At 37.9% G+C, this 20,150-nt stretch overlaps 1 protein-coding gene across 2 annotated transcripts; it reads right to left on the bottom strand.

Moving 5' to 3' along the window:
* Nucleotides 1-698: 698 nt before the first annotated feature.
* On the bottom strand, nucleotides 699-19,929 carry LOC113054384 (vascular endothelial zinc finger 1-like). Of its 2 annotated transcripts, XM_026219908.1 has the most exons (6): nucleotides 19,756-19,926; nucleotides 7,293-8,062; nucleotides 4,797-4,866; nucleotides 4,417-4,582; nucleotides 2,558-2,593; nucleotides 699-2,319 (listed from the first exon to the last, which is right to left on the bottom strand). In XM_026219908.1, the coding sequence occupies exons 1-6, from the start codon at nucleotides 19,789-19,791 to the stop codon at nucleotides 1,961-1,963; spliced, it is 1,437 nt and encodes a 478-aa protein (XP_026075693.1). In that variant the 5' UTR covers nucleotides 19,792-19,926; the 3' UTR covers nucleotides 699-1,960. The 2 variants fall into 2 exon arrangements, with proteins under 2 accessions (XP_026075693.1, XP_026075694.1); XM_026219909.1 differs by lacking the exon at nucleotides 2,558-2,593 and having other exon boundaries at nucleotides 19,756-19,929.
* Between the last annotated feature and the right edge of the window lie 221 nt (nucleotides 19,930-20,150).

Here is a 20,150-nt window from a genome sequence, read left to right as displayed (position 1 = left end):
TGTGATGGGAAATTCAAATGCTTCACACACACACACACAAACACACACACGGATCACGGATTCATTGTGTCTGATCAGGAAAAAGCATACCCTTCCTGAGACTCAGTGCTGGGGTGGACGGCATCCATTCAGACACTCCAGATCATCACATCACATAATGCGGCGGGAAAACTACCCACAAAAAAAAATTGGCATACAAGTCGAATAATTAGTGTTTTCACTACAGCAGTCTTCTCTCTGGCACCTGCTCCATCCACAGGAAGCATGTAGAGGAAGTGGCCGATATATACCTAAATTCCTTCACATTGATGACAGGTCCGTGTAGTGAATTACAGTTCACACTTCCTACTTTATACTATTGTTCTCATTAACACAAAACAATTAAACTCTTTAGTCCACACAGCCCAGCACGTAACCACCCACCACAGTGTAGAAATTTCCAGAGGCAGTCTGTAAACATTCTCCATTATTTCAGAATGAAGACATGCGTTTTATTTTAAATGGTGTTTCTGGGCTTTAGCTACGGGAAACAATGGTCTACAAAATCCAAAACACTGGAGCCAAATAAAATGAGCAGGATGGTGCTGCTGTTGAAATAACACATAAAAAAAAAAAAAAAAAAAAAAAAAAAAAAACAAACGTACAAAAACATTAACAAAAAAAAAAACAAAACATAACAAAAAAAAAAACAACAACAGTAAATAGAAATAAAACCTGAAACAAAAACACACACACAGGAAAGAAATAAAAACAAAGTGAAATATTTACAAACATGAATAATTCCTAGGCATTTTCCTGGTATTATTCACATTCGTTTCATATTCTAAGGACATTTCCTTTGTCAAAATTTTTTTTTTAGAACAGGGATCTTGCAAACATTATATAAAAATACTAAAAACAAGGTTATAAAATACTTTTAACAGGCAAAAATCCAAATTAAACCTTTATAGGTCTTCAACGTGGTACTCCAACCAATAGATGGCGCTGTTTTAAATGAGCTGGTTATCTAACGCTCATAATCCCTGTCCCAAAAAACACACTTGGCCCTTACAGTCCTTCTCCGAGTCCACGGTTTGGTGAAGTAATGCTGCACAGGCTGTCGAGTAGTAGTCTGCTGTGAAGTCTGCACCATTTCTCAATCATAAAATGACAAATGGGATACTCGGTGTCCTCATGGACCTTGTGGATCTGCACAAACAAAGGCCATGAGACCATAGTGACCACATCAAGTGCACCATTTGGGACACATCATGATATTTATATTTAGATAATACTGCCTCATTAGACTATGGATATGCTTTCAGTTCAAGACTCTCTATCCTTACTCCAAACGTTTTCTTCTGTATACAAAAAGAAAACACGCAACAGCTAACAATGGGCACATAAACAATATGCGAAAGAACCTGCCCTCCCCTCATTAAAAAAACGAATAGTTGTAAACATGATGAACGCTATTAATAATAACAATAAAAAAGTTCTCTACTGTACCGCTTCATATTTGCCACACATACAAATGCACGCACGCACTCACACCTCTGCGCAAAATCTAAATGTAAAAAAATATTGTAAAAATTCTCCCTCCCAATGGAAGCAACAGTTCATTTCAAATTAATTTCCTTAAATACCGATTAGCAGGTTACACTTCAAAATCATTGAGGTGCTCATCGGCACTGTTTATGAAAAAAAAAAAAGTTTGAAATGCACATCAATTATTGCATTTGTCCTTAAAAACGTCCTTCGTCGGGGTTTGAAGTGCTCAGATGGGTTTGCGAAATGCCTTGCTAGAGAGCTGCTCAGCAGGTGCGCAAAACGCAAACATATTTGAAGGCCAGAGAGAGTTGGAAATCCGTGCAAATCTTCTGCTAGTGTTGCAATGCAGCCATGGGATGGGTTGGTTCATGCCACTCAGGCGTCAGTAGCACGGCAGTCAGGGCAAAAATGCTGGTCAGCGCCCCTGGTTCTACCAGTGAGAAGACGGTAAGATTTGGGACAGGAAGGGCATAGAGTCCATAGATCTCATGGCGATGTTAAGCGGAGTGGCGATGTTCATGGACATGGGTGTGGTGATGGCCACTGGGTGGGCGATGTTCATGGGCGCTGTGGCTGGGATGTTGACTGATGCGATGTTCACTGGGCCGGTGATGGTAACCGGGTGCTGCAGGCTGACGGGAGACGTGATGTTGACCGTGTTGGTAGAGATGTTCATCTGGGCTGCTATGGTCACAGGGTGGCTGGTGTGGCCGCGGTTCATTGCAGTGGTGATGGGGTTTGTGGCTGTAACTGGCGTGGTGGCGGCAGAGTTGCAGACTTCACTGTTATCTTAGAGAAAGAGAAAGAGACAGGAGAAGCGTTAACGCTTTTTTTGAGGGTTTGGGTGTATTCTGTTCCCAAACTATCTGGGTATCTACACTGGTATAGCAAACCTAGACCTAGACCAGACCAGAAGATATATGTGAGCATTTGTGATTGAACTTCCTGTTATCAACAGCAGAGACAGCAAACTGTTAATGTGTGTGTATATCTGCTTTCGACCTTTTTTGTTTCGTTTCATTTTTACCTTTTCTGAGCCCTGAGTGGTTCCACTGCCAATCTCCTATTTAGAAACAGACAGAGGGTTATGATGGGCAGGCAGCTGCCTGCAGTGATGCATTATGGGACTTGTGACAATGCAGGGCTGCAGCATTTATGCTCAGTGTGAATTCAGACATGACTATCACGTTAAAATCTAAAGGTTTTCCATTTAATGTGAATGCTGCAGGTTCAATACAGGTAAAGCTATATAGACAGCATGTTGACAGAAGTTTGCAAAAAAAAAAAAAAAAATTATTTGTACATTATAAAGGCATTACTGTTAACAATTTATTAACTAATCTTTGAATTCTGAGGTATTATACAACTTAATAGTATAACATAATATAATAATACAAAATAATGGAATTTGTTTTTAACTGAGAGACAAAATAATACATTAATATAATCAAAAAGCTATTAAATATATTAAATTATAATACAATATTTTTTTTCCAACACATTATACCATATTATTACACTATACAATTAAAAATGGTTTTCAATATACTTTCAATATTAATAGAATTACAATATTCTGTGGTAATAAACAGCATGGTCACAGATTCTGTCGATAAAGAGAGAATCTGTCTTGAAACCAGAAGATTTTAGCTATTAAAATATACACGTCTACCAAATTCTAACATTCTATGGAGAAAAAAAAATAAAACAGACTCGCAGTCAACAACAACAAAAATGTAGCTAAATCCTAATAAAGAAATATATATATATTATATATATAAAAAAACAAAAAACACTAAACTACATGACAGGTAGAAAATGGGATGGGGAGCAGTGGGATTATTCATGAAAGAAAAATTATCCAAAAGTACACATAATGGCACTTATGTGTAAATAGCACAACAGCTCGGAGACAAACTGAGACCGCAGACATGAATTTGGGCGAACTGCATCCATTAAATTCTAATTAAAGTAAACGACAGACATTTCCAGACTACTGCTGACCTATTTTCATCTTTTCAGTAGATCTGCCCCTTGACCTACTGCTGACCCTGTCGAACACGTCCTTAGAAAGGATCCGGTTCAGTCAGAGCAGTTTCTGCCTAAAGCAAAGCACTGGTCTTCTCCACTGACATGCTTGACTAACTTAAGATCTGAACAAATGAGTCAAATGCCATGACCAATCAAACATGATGGATTGGACAACCAAAAAAAAAAAAAAGTCTAAACAACTCCCAAGAATCACAATCTCGAACAAACATAAACGGCACAGGAGTTTGAATAAAAAGAATCACGGAAGACATATTCATGTATCTTTCCGAACAGAAGTGCTAACAAAAAAATAGCTTAAAATTGCCCTCACGTCTATATTATAGAGATTTCACTCCAAAGATTTGTTGTTCTTCTTCAGATACCCATTTTTCTCCATTTTAGAAAATGCTGCTCTGCACTAGCTCCTAAAACCTGCTTTAGTCAAACCAGGAGAACACCTGGGACGGGATGAGGTCCAAACAAAGTAAAGTTTTCAGTATAACATGTGATATCATGAAAACACTGGATTAAATTACTGTGGATGCTAAAATATGTTCTGAAAAGTTGTAGGACTCAAAGACAACAACACTGTCATCCTGGCCAGTTCTTCTGAGAGAGGTTTAAAAATCTCCCAACTGTGCATGAAAAGACACTTCTCATAAACTTGTGCACTTGAGTGTGTAGGAAAGAGGTTGGGAGCTGAAGGGACAGCAAAGAGCTCAGAGTAAAGATGAACAGGGTTATTAGAAGGATGTTGGTGTTAGAGCTACATGAGTCACCCAGAGAGACTGGGAGGGTCGTTGGACAGACTAGCGGCTGATTGACTGTTGGGGCAGCCAATCATGTCGCACTTACCTTTGTTACAGGCATTGTTGTAGTTGCTCTGGCCATGTGTTTTTAAGTGGCTGGTGATGTAGGCGGCGCTCAGCATCTTTCCGCACACGTTACAAGTGACTTTCCCCTCGTGCCGAATCATATGTGACCGAAGTCTGTCTTTGGTGGCAAAGGCTGATGTACAGGCCTATAACAGACACATGACATGCAGAATTACATCATTTATGGCACTAATTCAATCAGTTTCTTGAATTATCCAAATTGATGTATGCTATGTTAAGTCCTAATTATTAACCCTTTATGGAGTTCAAACCTACCATCTTTTGGCTGCCAGCAACTAAAGACGCAAAGAGTTGTGAGGCTCAACTGCATAAATCCCAAAAATGGGTTCCTGTTCTTACCGTTACTTGGCATTTGAAAGGTCTCTCTGAAGAATGGACATGCTTCACATGGCAGCTGAGATGGTCTGGCCTGAAAAAGATGAAAATGAAAAACGTGCCAAGAAAGTAAACAGCATCATGCCCCTGAAACAAAGCCAGAGGATTTTGGTACCAGCAGCATCCGTGTGCACTTCAGAAAAACACAAGCAGCAGGCTCAGGTGCTGTACTTTGCCTCTGAGCTGCAGATTTCAGTCTGGGGTCGTGAACTAAAACGCATGCTTGTAGATGTGGCTGACAGTAAATATTTACCTACACTAGCTACTATTTACTATTCACATCTGCTTACAGAACACAAACTGATGCTGCTTTCACACTAGAGGTTCAGGTGTGAACATAAGTTTGATTGTCCATACTGTTTGGTTTTAATGTTTAGTAAGAAAGCATCTTCCAAAAACACATTCATGTGACACTGAAGATTAGCTTAATGGCTGCTGAAAATTCAGCTTTACCATCACAGGAGTAAAATACATTTGAATATATACACACACAAATAGAATAATTGCAAATTTGTAATAATATTTCATGATAGTACACTTTCATTGAATTTAGGTAAAAATGAATATTCAATTCTCAAAAGTGTGTTTCAAAAATTAAAAGTTACTTAACTAAAATAAAACAAAAACTGAACCCATAAAAAAGTTGACAAGGAAACGTATCATTTTCATTCAGTTTCACTAAAATATCTAAAACGGAGTGATAAAATAAAACTCAAATGAACATTTAGAACTATATAGACATTAAACAATTAAAATTGAAGTAAAAAATGACCAAAAATAAAAACTAATTCAAATCAATAATAAAAACTAACCGTCAAGTATTATAAATTAATTGTAGTATCTATTTTAGTATCTCAAAAATACTGAAATGACACATTTTGACTATCAGATTAACTTCTCATATTCAAAACGAAAGCATTGAAATCTTTCTATAATTTGGAACAAAATAACACAGTGAAAGCAAAGGAACGGGGCATGTGGGGGAGAACAATTGTATCTAGGTTTTAAAAATGCACTAAATATGAGCGTGACACGACCTGCCGGAGGAGATTGGGACAGTTTGTTTTCAGGTGGTGCTCTCAGGAACAGCCAGAGCCCTAAAACAGACCATTTTATCTCTGCGCTTTGACTTGTGTCCGAGCGTGATATAATCCGAGGATTAATTTCAACGATAGCAAGGCCTCTCTGATGCTTTCCCTGGATATTCAGGGACGTTATAGAAGAGCTATAAACGAGACTCCTAAAGCAGCCGTGTGTCTGCAGCCCCTGAGTGACTCGAAGGAAACCCCAGCACTGATCCTCTAAGACAGAACAAACAGGAGGCAAGGAGGGAATAACAGAGGAATAAGAGCACCCCCCCCTCCTTCTGTTCATGCAGACCCTCGGCATGCTGGGCCCTACAAAAGCAGCCAGTCAGATCCATTCACAGCAACTATAAATCAGCCAGCAGCAGCCAATAGGAACGAGACGACATTAACATCATCAGAACAGCAGATGGTGGATTCAGCTCCAGCTTTGAACACATATTTCAACAGACACTGACATCATCAGAATCCACAAACAGCCTCATTTCATGCGGAAAGTACGGAAGTGAGTCACATTTGCCATTAATGTATATTTTCTAGTATTATTGTTAAAGTGTAAATACATACTTATTTGTAGGGATTTATATTAAGAACTGGTTTTTATTCAGAACCAACATTAAATCACTTCAAATAAAAAATTAAATCAATTAACTGTTACTATACTCAAAACTTTTAAAAGATAAATCAGCTCAAGTACTGTATTCAAAGTTAATTAAAAAAATAAATTGTTGTAAAAAAAATTACAATTAATAGCTACAATAACAAAAATTAAAATACATTACTGGGCAAAAAAATACCTGGGTCTTTTATGGTCCTGAAAAAAGTTTATGTTCACCATGGCTGCATTTATAATCAAAATGAGTAATAACTGTATATTATGAAAAAATATATGATATTTCCTTTAATGTCGTTTATAATGTCAGTGTAACAAGAACCTTCAGAAATCATTCTAATATCCTGATTTGCTGCTCAAGAAACATTATTAGTGTTGAAAACAGTTGTGCTGCTGCTTCACGTTAGCGTGAAAACAGTAATAATTACGTTTTCAGCATTTTTTGTTGAAGTTCAAAGGAACAGCAATTATTAGATAATATATATTTAAAATTTTTTACAATTTACTTTCTTTTTTTTTCATCCATTTAATGCATCCTAGCTGGATAAAAGTATTAAAGTATAACTAAAAACTTGCTGATCCCAAAAGTTTGAACGATAGTGTGTTATCAAAAAAGGAGTTGTCTCAAAAATACTCTAGGAATCATTAAAGAACCAGAATTGCTCATTGCAATCTGAATTGGAATCATTACATTTCTTATAATTCAGATCCCTAATATCGAAATCTAAGCCAACTGACAAGAAGTGTAAAAGCTCCACGTACCTCGAGAAGCCCTTTCCACACACAGAACAGACGTAAGGCTTGTGGACGCCTCCGTCGTGTGAGCGCACGTGGTACGTCATGCGATCTTTCCTCTTAAAGCGCTGCTGGCATATAGGACACTCGAATGGTTTTTCGTCCGAGTGTGACAGCTTGTGACGGTTCAGATGGTAAACGTCCCGGAAGGCTTTCCCGCACATTTCACAGCCATGGTTCTTCTTTACAGGTTTGGGTGGCTTTTTGGGGGCACTGTGTTGGGTCACATTGGACATGGACATCGGGGACATGATGGTAGAAGAGGAGGACGTGGAAGTAGTCGCCGTGGAAAGGATGCCAGCAATGGTTGAGATGTAGGCAGGGTCGCCCGTGGTCTCACGGGACATGGTGGAGATGAGTGGGACCATGGTGGGTGCGGCTTGCGCCGTTTTTTTGGGTCTGGACACCATTTTGATGCCGGTGTGGCAGGACTCATGCCGGCGGAGGTGGTAGCTGTCACGGAAGGCCTTGTTGCAGTAGCCGCAGATGAATGGCGTCTTGCTCTTGTGCTCTTTCTTGATCACGGGCATTGGACCACCTCCTCCGGCATTCCCACCCCCTCCTCCCCCTGTCCCACTGGCTACGTTGTCCTTGAGGAGCTCGGCGGCACTGACGGGGGGCTTGTGGTCCAGTAGAATGGGCATCACAGGCTTCTGGTCCTGTGGCTCAGAGTTCAGCAGTGGCAGCAGGCTGCTCGGGGCCACATGGTGCTGGTGGTGAAGGGCTTCATTAGCCTGCTGGAAGGAGAAGACAGAACCCGGCAGAGGGGTTAAAAACAGCGATGCACTGACAAAAAAAAGAAAAAAAAGAAGATATTTACAATGTTAACTAAAATTATGGCTGATAGATGTTATATTATATAATATATATAATTAAATATATAATATATTGAGATTCTGTGCTTAATAAAAAGAATTAATAACAGAATAAAATACTTAAAATGAACAATGAATGAGATAAGAATAAAATAAAATACTTTTTTAGAATAAAATACAAAAAAATTAGAATGAAATAAAGTTTAAATAATAACAAATAAAATAAAACAAACAAATATACAAATAATAAAAAGAAACAAAATAAAAAGAAACTGATAGAATAAGAATAAAAATAGAATACTATTAAAATAGAATGAGATAAAATAATAATAAGATCAGAATAATAAATTAAATCCCCTCAAAATCAATCATTATAAAATCGTTGTCTATTTAAAAATAAATTCAGAGAAATATTATAAATCCAAAATGGTTTTATTTGTTTACAACAGGTTTACGTATTTATGATATACATAGAGAATTTAACGTGCTTTAAGTGAAACCAGGCAGCTTTAATATTTACATAACCTGCAAAAACTAGAAAAAAAAACTTATAATAACTTATATATATATTTGTATTGTAAATGATAGAATACATATGCACACACAACCACATATTCCACACATTAATTGTATTTTCCTGAGGTTAAAAAAGGCAATTTTTGGGAAAATTTTATTCTTGGACTCCAGTGTGTTTGAACAGAGATTGAAAACTCTGATTTCACTGATGCAGATGAAGAAGTCTATCTTGCACAGAGTTTTTGTGTGTGTGTGTGTGTGTTCTGTTCCCATCAGCACATCCGGCAGCCTGTGGGGTGACTAACGATGAGCAGAAGTTCAGGAATGAACACACACGCTCACGTTACATACATACAAACACACTGGAGTCGACAGCTGGCAGGACGAAAAGGCACTCCATTGAGAAACTTCTCATTAAATCAAATGAGTCAGGTTTCCCCTCTTCAACCACAGAAAAGCATGCTGGGCTAATGACTGGATTCAGAATTCCTGATTCAGAGTTATCAAAAATATCATCTAGGCCCCAAACTAATGACACCGATTAGGCTGCAGTCATGACCGAGCACATGTTGGCACGAATGCTGGGTACCGGGCAGAGGCTGTGTGCTCTGATTAACTGAACTCAAAAACATCGTAGTGCCTCAGAGGAATCTAAATCTGTCCAGCGTAAACCGATCTGCTGAGATGCTCTCGGTTCAACATGTGACTGCAAAATTAACTGTAACACAAGCGAGATGATTCAGCGGGTCAGGAACAAACTCAGCTAAACCTGTGAACGAGATGACTAGGACTTTACAGAGAAAACAAGAGACATGCAGCACTTACACTACAGATAGTTGTGTTTGACGGACAGGATTGTGAAAGATATTTATATTTAAAATTTGATAAGCAATATATTGGTTAATATTAGATATCAAACTGAAGTCCAGAACGGTACGCAAAAATCACGGTTCGGTACGTTACTCGGTTTTAAAGTCACTGTTCGGTTCATTTTCAGTATAGTTAAGGGAAAGAAATGAAAACATTAAACTGCAGGTTTTTCATTACAATAAACTTTTTTTTAACAATTTGTTTACACTAAGTTCTTTTTAGTAATATATATATATATATATATATATATATATAATTTTAAAAAAGAATAAGAAATAAAATACTGCTGCAAAGTTCTCCACTAGGGATGTTGCGGTGACGGATTTTTTTCCACCGATTAATCGACGTGTAAAAAAAACGGTAATCCCGTGTCACCGGAGTTGCGTGTCGGGGATTTCGGGTGGCCGAAAATGCGGTCGTGCAGACGTGCACAAGTCTCAATTTACTTTCACTTTAATTAGCGGCAATTCCATAGCATTTGTTTGAATTAATCATGGGTTAATTTTATTCTTAATAAAAATACACAAAACAATAAGACACTCGCTTGTATTACACACATCTTTATTGCAAAATGAATAATAACTTAACACACCATGCAAAAACTAAACAAAAGCACTTATGAAACACCTTTAAAGTGCATTTATTAACAAAACGAACCACTGCACACATCGTGCAAGTATCAAACAAGAAATTATATTTAAAAAATTCCCTATTCGTTAAAAGTGCCTGACTTTTTCAGCAAAAAAAAAACAAAAAAAACGCACAACCATCGAATTATGAAATGAACGCACATCAAAAACTTCATTAAATAAGCCTACCCAAATAATCACTGGACACTTAAGTGCAAAAAAAAAAACAAATATAAAAATTTTACTCACGTTAAGCTGTTAAAATCATTTCTTTGCATATGTATTTCGTCACTGCGTCAGTGCACGTGTCCCCGCTGTCCTTTATATTTTGTGCATCGCGCAAATGCACCACTTATCGAAGGCTGTGTTTGTGTGTCAGGCTTTTGTGGTCGATTTTTTGCCGCTGGACCCATCTTGGCCGCTTCATTTTGTGGTGTGCTTGAAGATGTGCATGTAAATTCGAAGTGTTACCTCCGGATGCTGCCACTTTCATCAGGCAAAGTTAGAGTTGCCCGTAACGTTTCAGGTTCCCTGTTGGCATTTGGTTTGAATCCAAAATATTTCCAAATAGGTGCTTTTGCATTTCGCTTTGAAACCAGATCTTCCGCCATCCTTTGCCAGTTAGCTCGCCCTACTCTCCTCAAATGATAAATGAAATTGGACACCTGCTGCTTTACTGCGGCACTCGTTCCCCTTACGCTAAATTACGAAGGCACGTAGTCACTAACTGAATTAAGTGCTTTATTGCTATAGGCTAAAACTTCAACACGATGGGGACGGTGCCGGTGGTCAAGTGCTATGACCGGTAGGTGGGTTAAACACTGTGTATCACCGGTAACACCGAATATCGCAACAAGCCTATTCTCCACTAAATAAAATACTCTGTCTCAAACCAATATCATATAATAAAATATAATGAAAAATATAAATAAATAACTATGATTACAGTGCAGCATTACCAATCCCAGCTTGTAGGTTTGCTCATATTTAAAAAATATATATAACTTTTCCAAAGTGTAAAGTTGCAGCATCAACAGTTTCAGTTTTTAGACCTGTTTCCGATTTCGTTATTGCGTTGTACCGATCGTATTTAAGAGCAAAGGTCTGTTTAAATGCCGACGGGTGCTGCGTTTGAAATACAATCGTTTTTTTTCCTAGTTGTAGTGATGTTCACACTCGCGTGATGCCTTTTGAAAACCTTAGGCTGGAGACACACTGGCTTATTGCACCTGTCAAACATAGTCTATTTTGCCGCCAACAGACAGTGTCCTTTATCAGTAGGCTTTATATTTATGCCCAAATGATGTATAGATGTTGTCGTGAAGACAAGAGCCTGGTCTGTCGGCGGCCTCCCTCTATGTCACCTACTTTAGCAGCAGCGCGCCAGGCTTGATTCTGGTGTGTAAAGACATGCCACGCATCCAGTGTGTCGCCGGCCTTAGAATCAGCTGCAGGGCAGGATTTGTGCTGAACGCGGAGACTTCAGCCACTTAATATGTTTGTTTGGAAACACGAAAATGTACCTATGTTCTGCACACAAAATATTGCATTCGGTACCGAAAGCCCTGTACCGAAACGGTCCGGTACGAATACACGTACCGTTACACCCCTACAGCAAAGACATTCATAATGTTATGAAAAATTCTATTTCAAATAAATTGCTGTTCTTATCCATCAAAGAATCCTGAAAAATGTATCATGGTTTCAATAAAAATATTAAGTAGCAAAACTCTTTTCAACACTAATCATTTTAAAGAAACTTTTCTGGGGCAACAAGTCAGCATATTAGAATGATTTCTGAAAGATCATGTAACGCTGAATAAATAAATTGTAATAATATTTTATTACAATTATTACAATAAATAATTGTAATAATATTTTACAATGTTACTGTATTTACTGTACTGTAAAAATACATTGGATAACTTGAACAAATAAAAACTTTCACAAATACAACAATGAATACAGAAATGGATTGACTTTCAAAGTTAACATCTGTGCACGCCAGATGTTGCCACAGCAGTTTAAAAAATGCATGATATTTTTATGATGTGGTTTTGTGACAATAGTGACATATTGTCCTACTACAACTCAAAAAGTCTATACTTAACCATTATGAGTGAATTATTTACTTTCAGAGCATAGATGTATCTGAATTAGGATGCAGCGAGCTTAAACACACAAGTGAAACCCACCTGGAAACAGAGGATGTTTGTTTATTTGTTTACTGAGGCTTCTGGGAGGCTGGACGCACTCCTTTAGTCCTCTCTTACACACACACACACACACACACACAGAGCAGCTTGTGGGATTTGTTTACACAGCCAGGGGCAAAAGCTTACAGACACTCACTGCTAACCTACATCACAACCTACTCTGGCAGACACTGATCTCTGAGCCACAACACCGAGACAAATGAGAGGGAAAGAATATACAACGATCACATCAATTGCCAAACTGGGTCTTGGCGAACAAGTTAAATCCAATGCATCCATGAACTGACCTAACGAAGTGATTCACCAAAAGGAATCTAACTTCTCAACCCTACCACTGCCTGAGGCGCTTAAAAGACCTGATAAAGTTCAGCAAACGCCCTGTTCACCCACTATTGATGTTCAATGGAGCATCTAAAACAGGCACAGCCCCCACAAACCAAGAAACGGCACAAAACCAGCTTGGTAAAAAAAAAATAATAATCCTTACCCAACTGCACACAACTAATGAGCAAAAAAATAAAAAAAATTCAGATGCACATTTTAAACCATGTACAAAGTCAGCAAAGGGTCAAAGGCGGCATTATTAGGGCTTGGCCCCTGACTTGATAAAACAACAAAGCCTGTCAATTCTCAGTGGCAAAGGAAACATAAGGAAGGGTTCACTAATCATCCTATAAGCTAACTGATTAGTGAGTGAAGTGGACTAGTTCATTTATAAAAAATATTTTTCAACATGATAAAGAGGGTTTTAGAATGCTCAAAGTGACTGCAGATGCTAAAACCTGTACAATTGTTGTAAAACCGTAATTGAGTAATTGTCTCTCAAATTTCAAAATGACGATAATAGTTTTGTGCTAAAAAGATATTTTGATATTTAGCATGCTTATTTGATGAATATTTGGCTTGCAAAGCCTTGCATGAGGTATACAGTACATATATACTATACATATATATATACTATACATATATATATATATATATATACACATATATATATATACACACACACATATATACACACATACCCACACGCACACACACTACCATTGGTCTCTGCAGGCTCAAAAATGAAGGGACATCGCAATTAAGATGCACGATCTCCTGCAATCACGGAGAGGGCAGGGTTAAATACCTGACCTCTCCCATTCAGCGTCATCCATCCATCTCACAGGGCTGACCACGCGGACGCAGGACAAGAGAAATGAACGCTTCTTTCTGCTCCTTATTTCATCTGCTCTATTGTGATGGATACAAATCGGAGCGGGGATGCCCTCACGGATCCGCAGGGGGTCTTTGTGCAGGAGTCTTCTCCGATTTGGTTCCTCTATTCATGAGGAGAACCACATATCTACACACACACCTGCTCGCTCACTTCCTAGCATCCCACTCATCAATTTACTGGGTACGTCTGGGGATGCGCGTCTAGACTAGGCCACTGCATGCGTGTGTGTGAACTTTGCGAGCATGTGAGACAGAATGACTGTAGCCCTGCTGCGTCTTCACGCCACTCTGACAATTTTGATACAAATCGGCTCTGAAGGCTGAGGTCAGTGTAACGTAAATAACAGAGAAAATGAGTTCAGCGAGAGAATAAGGAGTTTTGAAAAGCCAGCGGTCACACAATGGCAATCCGCAACAGGCCCGGACTGGATGCTGAAACACATGGCAATTCATTTTCGAGTAAAGCTTACTTAAATTTGAATTAGAAAAGAAACAGCAAAGAATAAAGGGTGATTAAACGGGCAAAACAAACAGTACAAAAGGAACAGGGAGCTTGTGGGAAGGCGGACAGCTCATAACACTACACAACCAAGCTGTTTACAACTATTAGACCCTAAAGGACAAAACCCAATCCACAATCTCCCAGCAGTTCACACATTTTCACAGACGCTAAAAGCCTGTGTTACACTGGGACTGGGGTGGGTGTTATGATCACAATTTTACATCATGCTATCAGACATTATACCACAGTAACCGTATACAAATAGGGGTGTGACGGTTAGTATATAACCGTGAGACCGGCGGTTATAGTTGAACACCGTCATTAGAACTCTATAACCGCCAAAACCGTGTCATTAAAATATTTTTTACAAACATTTTTTATAAAAAATTATTTTCATTTTTTAGATAGGATCATAAGATGCGCAATATATCAGGAGACATGGTTTTTACCACTTAATGAAGTTTTGTAAATCGTCAGACATGATATTTACCACTTCATAAAATTTTGCTTTGTAGAAACCCTTTCTTAAAAACGAATTTCGTTTTGTACAAATTTTATCTTAATTTTAATAAATGTTTCATCAACCAATTGCATGTATTTTAATAAATAAAAAGCAAATATAGCAGACAATGATAACCGTGACATGGAAGCACCAGCGCGCCGCGTTCACTTGCACTGCACTGTGAACTAGAGCGCATCTCATCGTAAATGAAACTCAGCGTAGGCCTATGCCTCATACATTAGCATTAAATATCTTTGCTGCATCCTTTCTAGAACAGACAATGGCTTTTTTTTGCGGCTCGCATCAGCAAAGCATTGCCATAGACCGCAAAACATTTAGCGGATGGCGGGCGGGTGCGGCTTTGAAATTTGCTCAAAAAACGTTGGTGCAGATGATGAGTTTTGTGACAGATCTCCGTAATAAACAGAGGTCTGAAATCTCTGCCCCTTTACCGATCAGAACGCGCGCTGACACGGAGTTAACCCGCTATCTCCAAGAACAACCAATTGACTCTACGGCAGATCCACTACCCCCCCCCAAAGGCATATGAATTGCCTTTGATAACGAATGCAATATTATGTAGCTTGTCAGTGAACTATGGCTCTGTGTATTAAACGCCGCTCCATCTGAAAGCCGGTGATGGTGATATCGCCCAGCCCTACGATACAGCAATTTATATATTGCTAGACAATCCATGATACATCACGATATCTGTCTAACTTGTCACAGTACCAAATTTTCAGTATTCGGTACCGATATAAGTGAAAATCCACGGTTCTATGTACCAACTTCGGTACTAAAGCAAAACGCAAAAAACATGCTAATTAGAACACTTGACTATACTTTTATTTAATCCAAACTGTGTACATATTTAATTTTAAAAGGCTTTTGAATTTTAAAGCCAAGAATAACTAAGTTAGATAAAAAAATTTAAAGGCACCAGAACTGCTTTTCTCGCTGATATGACAGTGTTAACCATTTGTACATTCTCTAAAATGCATATTTTAGATTCACAATTCATGTAAAAGCATCTGGTGTGTAAAAATAGTAAATATCGTCATGTCCTCCTATTTTCTTTTTTTTTTACCGTAATAAAAATTATAGGAGCATTAAATAGTTAAAGAAACTTCATTCCATTGCTCATTATATTAGCGTCAACTGTGCTTATGCTAACGATTAATTACTCTAATTACAGCATTCATTTCAATCTGGGAAAGATATAGGTTTCCCGGTAATGGTTGTAATCAAAAAAGCACTATGCCTGCGCTCTCCAAAAGCTGCTCAGGCATTATATGATATTGTGACCAGGAGCCACAAATAAATCAATGTATAGGAAAAACAATGAAACTTACCTGCTTGAACGCTACCATTTGATCGAGGCGACTGTCTTTAAAGTGTTTTGTTAGTTTGGTGTGTTTCATCATTTTGATGTCGCCACGTCGCAGTGATTTTATGAAGAGAGTGCATCTGCGCACCTCTCAGATAGCGCATCAAGAACTGGGTTGACCGGGTACTCTGTACCACCTATACTTAAAAAAAAACCTGGTACCGTAACATTTTCATTTTTGTAATACCGAATTAGTTATGAAGTACAAGGGCTTTTGACAACACTATGTCTAACTATGAAAACAAAATGCCTGTGAAAAGATTAAGAGCAGATTCTCTCAAGTTCAAACTGATGAAAATTCTGTCATCATTTACTTAATCTCAAATTGTTTTAAACCTGAATTAGTTTCTTTCTCCTGCTGAACATAAGTTTTTTTTTTTTTTTGAAGAATGTGGGTAACCAAACAGTTGCTGGTCACCAGTCTTTTTTTCCTTCTATCAAAGTTATTGGGGACCAGCAACTGTTTGGTTACCCAAAATATCCTCATATTCCCATTAAGCACATGGAAAAAATAAAATAAAAAAAGGTTAGAGACAACATGAGAGTGAATAAATAATGACAGAATTGTAATTCTTGGGTCCTTTTAATGATTAGCAGCAGCATGTTTACTACAATTAGTCTGCTGTCAATTTAAGAGCTGCACGCATCCGTTTTTCTCTCAACTGTTTACCTTCACTTTAGACATAATCAACTGTGTTTGTAAACCTTTTGTGTTTTTGACAGCATTAGCGCAATCAGACACGAAAGATCCAGTAATCAGGCGCTCTTTGAAAGTCTTTTTAGAGCGCCTGCACTTAAGGTGTGCACGCAAGAAAAGCCCATGAATGAATTGTTTAACCAGCAAGGCTTTAAAGCACATGCAAATAATCCAGTTCTTGCATATTGCGTACTCTCTTGTCGAGTCTGTTTGTCCCATCAATGTTATAAAAGCTGAAGTGGGTCCAGACTTCAGACTTAAACATTGTTGGGTTATCTATTATTTTACTAACACTGCTGTCTACACCCCGTTAAAAAACTCTTTTTCTTAAGCCAGTCAACTTATGTTAACGTAACTTTCCCTCATTCATGTGTCGCCACATCAAGGAGCCCAGCGATGCTTGGAGCAGGGAAAACTATTTAGAGCATATATATTAATTTAATGTAATAAAATAATTGATTAATAATTGACTGATTAATAATTAACTTTTTTTCAATAATCTATTGATGTAAATACTTTAAATAAGTGTTTTAATTAAATACATTATTGAAAACCTGTGAGTAGACTAAAGAATTAGAAATAAATAGAAAAAATAATTATGTCATCATCATTCACTTACTCTCAAGTTGTTTTAAACCTGAATGAGTTTCTTTCTTCCATTGAATAAATTTGGCATCAGTGCAAAAACACATCATATAATCAAGGCTGTAATACACTGTAATATAAACAACGTTTATATCACTGTAAAAGAGCTGAAATTATGATGAAACCACACCTTTGGATAATTTGTGGTATAAATGGTATAACAGACATATGTGTTGCCACAATTCATACGGTTTCTTGATATATACTGGCACCATACCACCCCATCCTAACTGTGATGCTTCATGAAACATTTAAGAAAACGTCCCAGCAAACATTTCCACTCTGATGAGTCAACCGAGGCACAGACTCCAAAAACATTCTCAGATGAGCAATGCTCACATCCCAGACGGTCAGACGTCACCATTTTCATTCATCATGAAAATTTTATCTTCAGCTTAAGTAAATATGAAAGTCTAAGGCAGTTCTGAATTCAAAAAACAAGCAGCAGCTGGGTCCCGGAGATAAGAGAGCAGGTCTGATGCGCATCTAGCGCTCTGTGTCTGATCAACAAATGAAGGATGTTTCATGAGTCAGCTCGGTGATAAATGGATTACGGGATTTCTACTTTCTCTAGGCTATACTAGGTCATTCTGCTTCACAACGACCAACTAGCTGTCCAACAACCAATTTGTGAAGTCAACTAGTTTATCAAAACCAACTTAAACCAGGTCCGCTTCCCCAGACACCTGAATGATATGCCCTGTCACTAAACACCCACTGAAGCGATTCACCCCTCAAACTAAAGTTTACCATCAGGAGAGCTTCTGCAATCTCACCAAAGTCACCACTTCCACTATGATGCTCTATCAAGAAAAAAAAGAAACTTTGCAAAACCCGTGTGGCGGCATGTGTCACATTAGATCAAACTTGTCTAATCTCACTTTCCGAGGACTGACTGTGAAATGACGCAGACGTGCTGCACTTCCAGGGCAAGACAGGACCCCCAAACATCTATTTCTTATGCAAATATAATAAAATCTTGCAAATTAAAATCAGCTTTATTAGAAAAAAGTTTATTATGTACATTTTTTTTTTTAAAATATGTTTCCTAGAATCTTTTCAGGAGAGTTATATAGTAAGTATGGGTCACAATGTTAAACAAACTATTACACAGGTAATAAACAAACATAAAAGAAGACATGTAAAGTAAAGAACAGTTAAGTAAACTCATCGACATGGCTCAACATTTGCTGAAAACAACCAGTACAACCAGTAAAACTCTCACTAACATCAAAAGCTCTGTGATCACAAGGCATGATAAATATGATCTTCAACAATATTTATATACATGCATCTGGTTGGAGAAAATCACACAGAGGGACCAGGTGCAATATGAAACAATGCATTTTGTAAAAGGTATAATGGAAAGCAGAAAGTTAAACTAAAGCCTGAGGATAGAAGTGACTAAGCAAAAAGCAATCCAACTGAACACCTCATAAAGTGAGTTTAAATGTGAACAAGTCCTCAGGATCTGAGTCACTCACTACAGCTTATTATTTTTCCAATTCTTGCGGTCCCAAAACTGATATATAGACAGAAAGATGGTTCCCAAACCTTTCGACTAATGGTTATCTATAACTTTTGTTGTAATAAATACGTTGTTATAATTTTACAATATATGCAAAATTATGTTACCATTTTATACATGACGTCACAAAAAAATATTTCCACCAAATTAAAAATTTAAAAAATAAAAAAATATATAAATATAGTCTAAAGAGATTTCCATAACTTTTTTCATTTTGTGTTCTGTAACTTTTCCCTGCTTAAAATTTTTTTTTTTTTAAATAAAATAAAAATTCCATGACTATAGGAACCTTAAACAGAGGTATATAAAAACATAAAGTGATCGAGGAACTGATAATGGACTGATCTACAAAGGGAGATAAAATGGAGATAGATGGAATTGGAAGACAGAGGAACAAACAGAGACAGACAGAGTGAAATTCTATGAAAGAGTGAAATATCTATAAAAGAGTGAATGGGGAGATGAATAAATACATAGAGATCTACAGAGGAAAAGATAAGTTAGATGGAAGAGAGATGGAGATAGTGACCGGATAACAGAGAAATATAGCGGGATAGATGGACTACAGACAGATGAGTAAACGGGGGACAGAAGGAAAGATCTACAAAATGAGAGAGATAGAGTAAAATAATGTACACATGGCTACATTATAGAGTTAGATAAGAGGGGTAAAGAGGGATATAAGGATAAGTTAGATCTACAGAGATAGAGGGGTAACTATAGAGGGAGCGCAGCTGGGTGCCCGGGACTCATCTACTATTGTTTTGCTCCAACTGCGCCTTTTCAAATATCTCTGTTGATAAAGCAGACTGAAGCAGGCAGGCCGGTAGCATGAGTGAGCGGCGCACGGACGGGTTGTGAGTGTGAATGTGCGTGTGTATTTGAGAAAGAGAGTTTCTCACCTGGAATAAGAAAGAGCTCCAGCTCTGCTCCATCATCGCGTCTCACTCACAGAAACAAAGCGCTCAACATGGCAGAGCGAGACTTCCGCCACCCCGCGGAACGTACCACTCGCAGGAGAGGGGAAAAACATAGCAGACTGAATTATTTAATGAATAAAAAACTATTCAGTTTTACAGTATGGTATATTACAAACATATTAACACACTTTGCGTGGTACAAGACACGTTGTGCATGCGTTGAGGGCACTGAATTTACGAGGTACTGAATCTAGCGATTTTCAAAGCACCCCTGTTTTTTATCTCCATCTCGACAGTCTCTCGGGACGCTCCAAAAAAACAAGAGTGAAGTTGATGAATAGCGTGGAACTGTCGCGAGACTCGTCATAACTCACTGC

Source organism: Carassius auratus, chromosome 35 (genome assembly GCF_003368295.1).
Source record: "Carassius auratus strain Wakin chromosome 35, ASM336829v1, whole genome shotgun sequence".
Classification (NCBI taxonomy): domain Eukaryota; kingdom Metazoa; phylum Chordata; class Actinopteri; order Cypriniformes; family Cyprinidae; genus Carassius; species Carassius auratus.
Note: the sequence above shows the minus strand (reverse complement) of the source record. Positions and strands in the feature narration are given on the sequence as shown.

Bases quoted from the DNA above. Each gene is read 5' to 3' on its own strand.
- LOC113054384 (XM_026219908.1), bottom strand. From the start codon at position 19,791: ATGATGGAGCAGAGCTGGAGCTCTTTCTTATTCCAG. The intron at 4,583-4,796 runs GTAAGAACAGGA...TGTCTGTTATAG, and splicing joins CTTTCAAATGCCAAGTAACG to GCCTGTACATCAGCCTTTGC. The intron at 2,594-4,416 runs GTAAGTGCGACA...GTTTCTAAATAG, and splicing joins CAACAATGCCTGTAACAAAG to GAGATTGGCAGTGGAACCAC.